This window comes from Caretta caretta, chromosome 3 (assembly GCF_965140235.1).
Source record: "Caretta caretta isolate rCarCar2 chromosome 3, rCarCar1.hap1, whole genome shotgun sequence".
NCBI lineage: Eukaryota > Metazoa > Chordata > Testudines > Cheloniidae > Caretta > Caretta caretta.
The window spans coordinates 176,390,748-176,403,814 of NC_134208.1; the positions used below are offsets into that span (position 1 = coordinate 176,390,748).

Sequence of the window (13,067 nt, forward strand, 5' to 3'; positions counted from 1 at the left end):
ATGAAGAGGGTTTCTATCCCTCATTGCTATGGAGGAAAGTATGAAAAAATGAACCCTGAAGATTCAAAAACCAGAAGACAATTAAAAAGAACCCCAAATAGATTTTTTTTAAAAATATGATTATATTTAAGCCAATCTTATGATTTTTGAGAAAGCCTGACTCATGATTTTTCACTGCTTTCTCATGGCAATACTGGTTTCCATATAAAAAATTATTAATAATATGTAGTGTGAAGTCATAATTTGAAAGAAAAGGCATTTTATAGACCCAGTAGCTGATAATATGTAAGGATAGGGAGCCAGGTGCACAGGCAATCTGCAAAATCGTCCTGCCCTTCAGCAGCTGACAGAATCGACATTGTGTTGTAATATTTATTTTAAATGTTTTTTTAAAGAGCATGTAAATATTTCTTTAAAAATAAAAAGCTGATTGTACTATTTTAAAAATCCTTATTACTTTTTAATCACATTTTAATTCTCTTCCTTTTCTCTTTCGTTCGCTCTTTCTTGAATCAGTCTTCCCTGGGGTTTATTGTTTTTTGGTTGTCAGCATTCCCCAGTTCAGAATTGTAGCGTTTGTTCTTCAGTTTCTTGACGCAAATCCTGCTGTCGCCTAATGTGTAGTTTAAAGCAGCCCTTTGTGTGGCTGAAAGAAATTAGCTAAATAGCACTGTTTTAATTAATTTCAGGACCGCCTCTTTTTCGTCATGGAATATGTAAATGGTGGAGATCTAATGTTTCAAATTCAGCGCTCACGCAAATTTGACGAGCCTCGATCCCGCTTCTATGCTGCAGAGGTCACATCAGCACTCATGTTTCTTCACCAACATGGCGTCATCTACAGGTACTCTTTTGATTAAGAATGAAGTATTCTTGAGAGCTGGGGGTGAATTTGGCTGTAAACCTCTGTCTCTTAGCAACCAGATTTAGATTAGTTGTTTGTTCCAATTTGCTTACATAGAACTTTTTTTGGCAGTTTATCATTCAGAATGTTAACATTTGAATAGTCTCTGCAGCAGTCGCCAGCTGTGTGTGCCAGTTTTGTATTATAGTACAAATAAAGCTTTTTGAAAAGCTTGGCACATTCTGACCTAGGGGTGAACTTTTTGCAGATCAGCGCAATCTCTTCACTTTCCTCTCTGTGCCATAGATTTCCTCTCGCTTTCGAACTCCCTGCCACTTCCTGAGTTTGTTTGTCCTACTTGTCTCCAGTCTGATAGAATCAGGATAGTAGTTTGCAATGGCCTTTCTTTTTAACTGTTAGGATGAAGTCTCAATCCCTAACAGGAAGTGGCTCTTTGCAGACAATTTGGATTTGCTTGTTACTGCCCAAAGTTCCCATCTGAACAAAAACTAAACTAAATCACTACCCTTCCAGTTTAAAATAAAACAAACCAAACCAATTTATGAACATTTTTGTTGTGCTGTGGAGAATGCATTTAAGAATAAATATTTATTATTAGAAATGAGGAACCACTTGGGAAATTTTCACCCTGTTATCCATATGTTTATTAAGTCCTTTATCTTGTCGTTTCACCCTTCCTCTCTTTTTAAATTATTTTTGGCAGCCTGTCACCACTTGCGATAAATCTTGCCTGCCTGAAGCAAGCAGCATAGCTGTAGGTTTTGGGATGTGGGTCTTTTAAACCTTATTGAAATCTTTAAGTCTGTTGCGGGCCATGGATATATATTAGAGTTTCTGATATTCCTACTCCCAATCTCAAATTTTCAATATGACTTATTTTAGGGGACCTACATTTTTTATGTGAAAAAAGTCTATCTGAGGACATGGAATTTAAAAAATTGATGAACTCATATTTAAAGATGCTGCGTTAGAGCTTCTTGGAAAATGGACTCAGTGAGAGCTAGAGATGGCCAACCCTAGGACTGGTCAACATTTTTCTGTCAAAAAACTGTTTTTTTATAGAAAAGTGGGGTTTTGACTTAATGAACATTTTCACAGAAAAGTGTCTGCTTTCCATGGGCACTTTCAACTTCCCATCAAAAAGTGGAAAAGTTTCATTTTTTGATGATCAGTCAAAATTTTCCATGGAAAGCAGACACTTTTCTTTGACAATGTTTATTGGGTCAAAAAACAGTTTTTTGACAGAAAAGTGTTGACCAGTCCTAGGATTGGCCATCTCTAGCTGCAGTCGGATGTCTGGCTGATCCACAACGCTGACAATCAGGTTGTAAGTTTTGCAGAAGTAAAATCAGTTCATCAGATACAATTTGGACCCTTTCCAACCCCTCTTCTTCTGGGGTTTAAATGGTTCCAAGTGCTCACGCCCTAAATACATATCTTACCTTTGTTGCCTATGTAAGGACTCTTCCACCCCGGTTTATTTATTTCCAAAACAACACATCAGTAGGGTTTAGGTAACCCCCTCTGAATGTGTCAGAATTTCATAAATTGCCTTTTTTGGGGGGAGGGGGAGGGAAGGGGAGGAGTTTGGTGTCTTAACAAGTGAAGGATTTTGAGGATTAGTTCTTCTAAATAGGCTATTGTTCATTTCTCAGCACTGGTAGCTGGAATTTACACCCTGAGTAATTAGCAGTTAATTTACTGATTTCAGTGAACCAAACAAAAAGGTCACTTTTCAGACAAATTACCTGCAGTGTGAAGAAAATCCAAATTGATAAAATTACACGACAACTTCCTGATATGGATATGTGTAATAACCTTCTCTCTACTCCTTCTCTCTCATATGTCAAGCCATTGGGATTTGGCTCTGAACTATACTTTATCACTGTGTACACACTCATTTTAACGATGCCTTTTTAGCACACTCTAAACACTGATGAGTGAGCAATGCTCTGTGGTTTAAAGCTCGCTGAGTTAGTCTCAACTTCTTACTCAGTAGCCTATACTGCCATAGCTCTGGCACACTGTAGTAAGCCATGCTGTGGTATTAAAATAATTGGTGGAGTATTTGTACTAGGGCTAGTTTCAGGGGAGACAAATGAGAAGAAAAAAATGTGGGTTCTGAGATGAAAGCAAGGAAAATTCACTAAGAACACATCCCTTCCTGCTGCTTTATTTTACTACAGTTTCTTTGACCTGGACATTGTTTTATTCCTAGTAACTATTAATTTCTCACCTGAAGGTCACTGAGAACCATAACAACATATAAAAATATACATTTCAATTACTTTTAAAAAACAATTGAAGATCTCTAATCCATAATATCATCATAATCATCGACTCATAGAAATGTAAGGCTGGAAGGGACCTCAAGAGGTCATCTAGTCCACCCCCCACCATCCATCCCCTGCAGTGAGACAGGACCAAGTATGCCTGAATCATTCCTGACAGGTGTTTGTCTAATCCAGGGGTGGGCATACTTTTTGGCCCGAGGGCCACATCTGGGTGGGGAAATTGTATGCAGGACCCTGAATGTAGGGCTGGGGCTGGGGGTGCAGGAGGGAGTGCGGGGCATGGGAAGGGGTGTGGTGTGCAGGAAGGGGCTCAGGGCAGGGGGTTGAGGTGCAGGAGGGGTGCGGAGTGTGGGAGGGGGCTCAGGGCAGCGGATTGGGGTGCGGGATGCAGGAGGGGTTCAGGGTGTGGGCTCTGGCCTGGCGCCGCTTACCTTGAGCGGCTCCAGGATGGCAGCGGCGCACAGCAGGGCTAAGACAGGCTCCCTGCCTGCCCTGGCCCCTTGCCACTCCCGGAAGTGGCCAGTGTGTCCTGACAGTGGCTCCGCCGCGTGCTGCCCTCACCTGTGGGTTCCACCTCCGAAGCTCCAATTGGCCACGGTTCCCCATTCCTGGTCAATGGCAGCTGCATGGGGTGGTGCCTGCATGTGAGGGCAGCACACGGAGCCCTCTGCTCCCCCCTTCCCCAGGGGCCAAAGGGATGTGGTGCTGGCTGCTTCTGGGAGCAGCGCAGGGCCAGGGCAGACAGGTGTAGGCTGCGCCACGGGGCTGGCAATCCTGCAGGCCGGATTGAAAGCCCTGATGGGCCGGATCCAGCCCACAGGCTGTAGTTTGCCCTCCCCTGGTTTAATCTGTTCCCTAAAACCTCCAATGACTGGGATTCCATAACCTCCCTAAGTAACCAGTTAGAAAGATTTTCCTAAAATCTAATCTAAATCTGCCTTTTAGCAATCTGAGCGAGACTTCTTGTCCTGCTCTGACGAGGCATGGAGAACAATTGATCATCATCCTCTTTATAACTACCTTTCACGTTGAAGACTGTTATCATGTCCCTGCAGTCCTCTTCTCTAAACAAAATATGCCCAATTCTTTCAGCCTTTCCTAATAGGTAATGTTTTTCAAACCTGTTATCATTTTTGCTACTCTGGACCCATATATTTACATCTTTCTTGAAGTGTGGTGCTCAAAACTGGACACAGTACTCCAGCAGGCCTCACCAGTGCTGAGTAAAGTAGAACAATTACATTATGAGTCTGAAATATGACACTCCTATTAATACGTCACACAGTGACACTGGCCTTTTTTTCAACAGCAACACAATATTGACTTATATAATATACTATAAGAAAAGGTCATGACTCATACATGGTGTGAACAGCCCTTGAGGAATGCTAAAATGTTTGTTAGTATTTAACATGCCCCAGAATGCAGTCATCTTTCAGGGAAAAGATCCATCATCATTGTTTGAAACATTGCACTGACTCACTGGAAAGAAAAAGGCATTTAGTTTTAATTTTTTCATTTATATCTCCAAAGTGGTGGGGTGAGCTAGCAAAAGTAAAAAAAAAAAAAAGTACTCTTTGCCCTGGATTAACCACCAATCAAAATACCTAATCTACCCTCAGACACTCAAATGAAGTAATACACACTTCCTGTATAGTGATAGCTCTACCAAAGACAGTGTGCTATGAAATTAGTGGGTGTTCTCCACGGTGGGAAATGTTGCTTATATGGGCAGTATTTCAGGGCATGCTTGGACCATGTTTGAAGGGAGTAATGTTTCAAAGTACCTAATATGTCTTCAGGCCTCTGCTTAGCCACATATTTGGAAGTATCTGTTTGGAGCTAAACATAACTGTCTATTTCCAAAAGCGCAACTCTCTAGCTAGTGCTCTGGCTTGTTGATTAGATTTTTAGAGTGTTACAAGGCTAGTTAGTGATGATCTTCTTCAATAGCCAGTATTATCCTCATTTCCTCCAGAGTTAAAAGGGAAAGCAAGTTTCCCATTTGAAAAAAAGAAATTCAGCTCTAAGATCATGCCTTTGCAATTGGCTCAACAGCAGTTTCCGGTCTTGTTTAAATTATTTGTGTAATAGAGTTATGTATCTCAATGCTGTTGATCTGATTCTGCTGCTTGTGGTGAAAACAAAGGTCACATTCTCAATTTATATAAATATTCCCATGTAAAGATGTATTGCTGTTTTTTTAAAAAGCCATGCTGTATGATTGAACCTCGATATGCTTTGTGATGTCATTCTAATGAGATTATGGAAGGTCCTCAGTGTAGGGAGTGTGTCTTCCATGTCCTTCAAAGTGCTAAACACACTCTCAGAGCTTAACAAGTAATAAGTCATCTTGAATTATTTTCCCCCACAATCTAGTATTTGATGGTATTTAGGCATATCTGGGACTGATAGTACAAGCAGAGTCAGTCAGGCACTGCACAGACTTACCCATAAAGTTTATAATGAAAGCCCCTTTAGGTCAGGCCAGACCAGCAGCACTCTTGTTATTTGTGCTGTGCCATTCAAACAGACATACCAATTATGAAAAATGGTACCATAACTTCATGACTTGAGTTGAAACCACAACACTGATTTTGCCTGTGAACCCATTGATGAAAGACCATGGACCATTTGACTCCTTAAAGTCAGTCATCAGCAGTTTAATGTACTCTTCAGTGTAGAGGAGCATGCACTGAACTAGCAGTTAGGAGGAGACCATCAGTTCAGTCTAACCACTTCCACTGACTGCTACTTTTATATTTCTCTGCACTTCACAGCCCTTATTATTATATGCTCTAGTTCAGGGGTCGGCAGCCTTTCAGAAATGGTGTGCCGAGTCTTCATTTATTCACTCTAATTTAAGGTTTCGCGTGCCAGTAATACATTTTAACGTTTTTAGAAGGTCTCTTTCTACAAGTCTTTAATATATAACTAAACTATTGTTGTATGTAAAGTAAATAAGGTTTTTAAAATGTTTAAGAAGCTTCATTTAAAATTAAATTAAAATGCAGAGCCCCCCGGACCGGTGGCCAGGACCCAGGCAGTGTGAGTGCCACTGAAAATCAGCTCGCGTGCTGCCTTTGGCACACATGCCATAGGTTGCCTACCGCTGCTCTAGTTTAACCAAAAAATATTGAGCTCATGCAAGAATACTTGGGTGGAATTCTATGGCCTGTTTTGTGAAGAAGATCAAACTGGGTGATTATAAAGGTTCCTTATGGCCTTAAAATCTGTGAAAGGATACTTAATGAATTCTTGTTATTCCCAGCTGAGGCCACTGGAATTAGATTGAGGCACCACTGGCAAACACCAACATTAAGGCAAACACCAACATTCATGTTTATCCTTATAAGCCAAATTTTAAGAGTATAACCCTGTGAGCTGTATGTCTCTTTTCCATGAGGATCTTAGAGAACAATGGCTATACAGTGCAGTATTTCTCCAGTACACTTCATCACCAGTTAAATAAGTCAGCAGGGCACTCAGTCTAAAACAGAAGATAAGAAAGCTGAACAGTCACAATGACAATTCACTTTAAAGAGATAAGGGATGAGAAATATCTTAAACCACAGGTGTCTTTTTTGTAGGTTAGTTTATTCTTTTACTTAGGTTGTAAGTAGGACTGTCAATCGATTGAAAAAATTAATCGCGATTAATTTAAACAATAATAAAATACAATTTATTTAAATATTTTTGGATGTTTTCTACATTTTCAAATATATTGATTTCAATTACAACACAGAATACAAAGTGTACAGTGCTCACTTTATATTTATTTTTGATTACAAGTATTTGCACTGTAAAAAGAGAAATAGTATTTTTCAGTTCACCTCATACAAGTACTGCAGTGCAATCTCTTTATCATGAAAGTTAAACCTACAAATGTAGAATTATGTACAAGAAAACTGTATTCAAAAATAAAACCATGTAAAATTTTAGAGCTTGGAGGTCCACTCAGTCCTACTTCTTGTTCAGCCAATTGCTCAGACAAACAGGTTTGTTTACATTTGCAGGAGCTAATGCTGCCCGCTTCTTGTTTACAATGTCACCTGAAAGTGAGAACAGGCATTTTCATGGCACTGTTGTAGTCAGTGTCGCAAGATATTTACATGCCAGATGCGCTAAAGATTCATATGTCCCTTCATGCTTCACACAACATCCCAGGGGACATGTGTCCATGCTGATGACGGGTTCTGCTCGATAACAATCCAAAGCAGTGCAGACCAATGCATGTTCATCTTAATCATCTGAGTCAGATGCCACCAGCAGAAGGTGGATTTTCTTTTTTGGTGGTTCAGGATCTATAGTTTCCACATCAGAGTGTTGCTCTTTTAAGACTTCTGAAAGTATGCTCCACACCTATTCCCTCTCAGATTTTGGAAGGCACTTCAGATTCTTAAGCCTTGGGTCGAGTTCTGTAGCTGTCTTTAGAAATCTCACATTGGCACCTTCTTTGTATTTTGTCAAATCTTCAGTGAAAGTGTTCTTAAAATGAACAACGTGTGCTGGGTCATCATCTGAAACTGCTATAACATGAAATAAATGGCAGAATGCATGTAAAACAGAGCAGGGACATACAATTCTCCCCCCAAGGAGTTCAGTCACAAATTTAATTAACGCATTATTTTTTTAATGAGCACCATCAGCATGGAAGTATGTCATCTGGAACAGTGGCCGAAGTATGAAGGGGCATACGAATGTTGAGCATATCTGGCACATTACATATCTTGCAATGCCGGCTACAAAAGTGCCATGCAAATGGCTGTTCTCACTTTCTGGTGACCTTGTAAATAAGAAGAGTCAGCATTAGCTCCCCTAAATGTAAACAAACTTGTTTGTCTTAGCAATTGGCTGAACAAGAAGTAGGACTGAGTGGATTTGTAGGCTCCGAGGTTTTACATTGTTTTGTTTTTGAGTGCAGGTATGTAACAAAACAAATCTACATTTGTAAGTTGCACTTTCACGATAAAGAGATTGCACTACAGTACTTGTATGAGGTGAATTGAAAAATACTATTTCTTTTATCATTTTACAGTGCAAATATTTGTAATAAAAATAATATACAGTTTGATTTCAGATACAACACAGAATACAATATATATGAAAATGTAGAAAATCAAAAACATTTAATAAATTTCAATTGGTATTCTATTGTTTAACAGTGCGATTAAAACAGCAATTAATTGCAATTAATTTTTTAAATTGCGATTAATTTTTTTGAGTTAATTGCTCAGTTAACTGTGATTAATTGACAGCCCTAGCTGTAAGCTCTTTGGGACAGGAACTATCTTTTCCTTCTGTGTTTGTACAGTGCCTAGCACAATGGGATCCTGATCCAAGAGTAGGGCTCCTCGGTGCTATGGTAATACAGATAAATAATAACAATATTTCAGTGTGCCTAGGTAGCTTATTTCAGCTTTTTGGGGTTACAGACCCAAATGCATTCCTCCTAAAGTTATAGCTCTGGGCACTTTCTAATGAATAGACTGGTTGTGATGAAGGACACATTCGCATACTATTAAGAAGAATTTGAATATAAATATGCTTGTGCCAGTCCCTGTGTACATCAGGGATTTTTTTCTTACAGAAACTCTATGTTCTTTAATACTCAGAAAGTACAGTAGTTAGGATGTTGATTGATTATTTCCTTTGAAGATCAGCACTTTCTCTATCAAAGCAACAATATGTAATAACGCACATCCATGTGTCTCAGAGAATAAGTACCTCAAATTAAAAGTACTTTTGTTGGTGTTTTCTATTGACAAAGTGCAATATTTAGAAAGTCTGACTGCAATTGTGGTTGCTATACAGTTCAGTGCAACCTAGACAATGTAATGCAATTATATTTAACACCAATGAAAACACTTTATATCCAGTGGCCACCATTTTAAAAGTCAGCATTTTCCACGTTACCTCAGTCTGATATTTTGAATGGTAGCAACCAAATAAGTTGATTGACAAATATTCCCCAGATTTCTTTGCATGTTAACATGTAAAACTATAACTCACAAAGAGCATGAGTAGGAAATACAGTAGTTTAAATCTACTTTTTACTATATAAAGAATATTTAATGCGTATACAAACTGAAAAAGAGTGAGTCATTCAGCATGTTCGCTCACTGAGGGCTAGATTGTCTCTTGGTCAATATGGCCAGAAAGAGGATAAGAGGGATCTTACACTGCACAGATTACTCAGACCTTTTGTCTAGGCACACAGAAGTAAGTAAGTATTGTGCACCTCCTACATACTTTTGCTCTCCCCCCCCGTGTATTGTCCCTCACAGCCAATCTGATTTGAAGGTGTCTTTGCTTCTGGTTTAGGCCCATGTAACAAGTGGCTTGCCCGTTGGGCTGGAGAGCATGGGACCAAATCAACCCTGATTAGAGACTGAGCCCCACCTGAGGAGAATCAGGCAATTTCCTGGAGTGAATGAGTCTCTGTGTGTGTGTGTGAGAGAGAGAGAGAGAGTGTCTCTTTCAGGGAGGACTGTGAGACCAGGGGAACTGCTCCAGCTAAGAAGGGCTGGGAGTAGAGTGCTGAGGCAGGGGGGACTCTTTCTGACCAGACTAGGGGAGTATGGGCTGTACCTAGTGGAAGTCTGGAGGGAAGACTTTTGTGTTTAGTTGTGAATTTTAAGTTAATAAATCAGACCCTAAGGAGAGCTGTTGTGACTGGACTGGAAAAATCCTGTGTGGACTTTATTTGGGGATCCAAGAAGGGAAACTGAGGTGAGGAACTGCATGCAGGGCTGCCCTGAAGCCATCAAGCCATGCTGTTTGGTGGCCACTTCTCTGCAGCTGCCAACAAATTGTTCCTATCACCCCCAGTCCAAAGGGGAAGGAGGCAAGGAACTGAGCTTCCTGTGTGTGTCAGAGTCAGTGTCTTCTGGGTCTACTCAGAGGATGGTGCAATTAGGTACCACTCTTTGTTCATATCTGTTCCTTGAAACACATTCTAGCCCTAAGTTTAAAGGTCTTAGTCTCCAAAACTGGGGGATGATGGCTGAAGGGGTTTAATATCCTGGATTCCCAGCCTCTCTACATTCTCACTTTATTGAATCTAGGCAGGTCAGTAGTCCCTAAATGAAGCAGTAAGCAGGATGCCTCCTTGCAGAAAAAGGCAAAGGGCTAGGGTGGAGAGAAACAGGGCTGAAGAAGATGTGAAGTGGGAAGAAGTGTTGGTTCTCATGGTTCTGGCATTCTGTCTGAAATAGTCCACCTTGCCATCTGCCTAGCTTATGTATTGTACTGAAAACTGCTGTTACGTAGGAGAGCCCTTTAACAAGATTTCCAGCTGTGGGAAGGAAGAGAAAAGACTGTGGGAATAGGATGTAAACCATGTGGTCCTTTCAACTCTAGAATGTTTTAAAAATTTCTTCTGGTTTTGGAACTTAAGAAATCCCTCAGTTTAGATGGGAAGCATCGGGCTTGCAGAAGAATTGGGTATATAAGGAAAGATTAATGGGCATATAACATTAAAAAGAAGTCCATTAGCAACATTGCCCTAACTTTGGGAATGGTATGCTATTTCCAAGAGGAGTTTCTAATGGGAAGATCAGTGTCATTATTTTTTTACTCAGGTTTATTTGGTGCAAGGTTTTCCTTGTTTAATGCCCGTTTTTATAATGTTACATTTTGTAAATAAAACTGCGACCCCTACCTTCCCATTATAGTATGGGAGTGAGTTAATGTTAAATGAGAGAGGGCAGGAGGGAGTGGGAGTCTGCCAGGGCTAATGCCAAGTTTACATTCCTTGGAGGGCAACCATGTTCCTGCAGACACTGTAGGAAGGGGAACAGCACTTCATGACAGATAACAGCAAAACCTTATTGCTAACAGGAAGTATGAAAAAATATTTATTTTCTGTTTTGAATGTCAATTATTTTAGGATGTTTGGTATTTCTGTTTTTACTTTCATAACAGGAAAAATGTGTATTATCTTCCTGCACTTGATAAGTAGACTTTAACTACGGGATGCACATGTGAAATAAAAATCGACTATACCACAGCACATGCTAATACTATGGTTTATTGAAATCACATGATCCCCGCAGTTTTCTCTACAACATTAAGAAACATCTTTGTTGTGTCAATGGAAATAAATATACAAGTCCCGATCCATTATAATTTTTGGTCAATTTTTTTTCTGAACAGTGAAATGAGAATAAATTTAATTTTATTTTTCATAGGATTAAAATCTTGAAGATAGAATCCTAAATTTAAAACCTCGGCGTTCAAAGGCTGAGACAGAAACTGACAAAAGGAGGGAAATCAAAGTTAAGGCTGAGTCTCCATAGGGCCCTACAAGTTTGTTTGTCTCTAAAACAGTTGATGTTTCTGTCACACCATTGCTGCAATCATTGCCTTATATTTGGAATGAGGCTGTGACCTCTCGCATGCTGTTGAATGCCCTTTCCAATGTTCCATTGTAATATGTGGACAGCGCCTGGGGCAAACTGTTCTCAGGTGCTGTTCCATATATTACCATGAAACATTTGCACTTCAAAGGGTTTCCGCCAGGCTGTTAGAGAGAAGAGTGCAGCAGAGAAAGGGATAACTCTCAATGTCATTGTTGGTCCAACATGTTTAAGCAACTCTAGATTTAAGTTGTTATTCAACAGAGCAAGTAAAAATAAAATTGATCACTTTTTTTGGAGGGAACATGGAGGTCAGGGGGTATAAAATGTGACCATTTAAAACATGGTTATTTTCATGAAAACATTTTGATAGTTCTAATATTTTCCATGTTTTGACAGAAATCTTTTATAATTGTTTATCATTTTTACTTTTCATTTTGCATTTACTGTTTTTTGTTTTCTTTTTTGTTCTTGGGTTTTTTCATTGTCAGTTTTGATTGGTCGACTTAGTTAGAGTGGATCCACTCTAGCAAGCTGTTCTTCACGCTCTGCATGTGAAAGTCTGTTTTAATTCAATGAGACTACTCACGTGCATAAAGTTAAGCCTGTGATAAATGTTTGAGGGATTGGGGTCTTGGTGAGAGTTTTCAGAATTTAATTTTTTAAATTTCAAAACAGAAAAATGTCATTTTTGAACATTCCAATTTTTTAAATACAAAAAAACTGCAGCAAATTTTGGAAAATGGAAAAATCTGTCCAGTTTTGAAATTCAGAAGAAAAAAAATCATTGAAACTTGCAGCATTTTAATTTCCAGTTTAGTTGCTCCTCGATGTTTAAGTGAAGAAAACGAAAATTAATTAATTAGGAGGTGAACTAAAATGACTTGATGTCACAGAACTTAGTTTGTCATCATCTGTTTAATAAGTCTGACAGGTTTGAATCTGTTAGTACTTTCTGCTCTTTCTAACATGATTTGTACCTGGTATTGAACTGTAGCCAACAGTACTTGCATCTATGAACTGTTTCAGAAGAGATCCATTAAGCTAATTCACCTGAAGGCAAAGTACCAACCGTGCCAATAATCAAAAGGAAAGGATGTAATAATAACTAATAAAAGAGGAGAATTTGCGTTCCTCTGTAAGAAGGAAAGCTAGAAACCAGACAAGCTGGCACCTAATTTGGAACCAGCAAGGCCAATGCCAGAGGGAAAGCAGACCTCCAAAGTAACCAGAAGGATTACAAAAGAGGAAACCAGCCAGTAAGAAACCCAGCATTTTCAGCAGAGCATGAAAGCAACACCACAGTCAGAATAGCCAATGTCAGGACTTCACCAGGAAAACATCAGATAAACCATAACCAACCTTGATGGGAGAACCAGAGACTGAAACAAAATGGACCCTCAGCCAAGATTGTGCTGAAAAGTGATAAGGCCAGAATATCTCGGGATCACTTAACAAACTAATTCTGGTCAAAATTAATGTTGGCAGAAAGAGAAGATAATTTGTGATCCACTGCGCCAAACCTGAAAGGCAATTATTCTTCAGTAA

At 39.4% G+C, this 13,067-nt stretch overlaps 1 protein-coding gene across 6 annotated transcripts in view; it reads left to right on the plus strand.

The window, feature by feature from the left end:
- The window catches only part of PRKCE (protein kinase C epsilon), a 524,967-nt gene that overhangs the window by 413,223 nt on the left and 98,677 nt on the right, over positions 1–13,067 (plus strand). For all 6 annotated transcript variants that reach the window (XM_048842980.2, XM_048842979.2, XM_048842982.2 and 3 more), the window contains one exon: positions 690–844. In XM_048842980.2, coding sequence (XP_048698937.1) covers positions 690–844 — 155 coding nt within the window. The remainder of the gene's footprint in view (positions 1–689; positions 845–13,067) is intronic.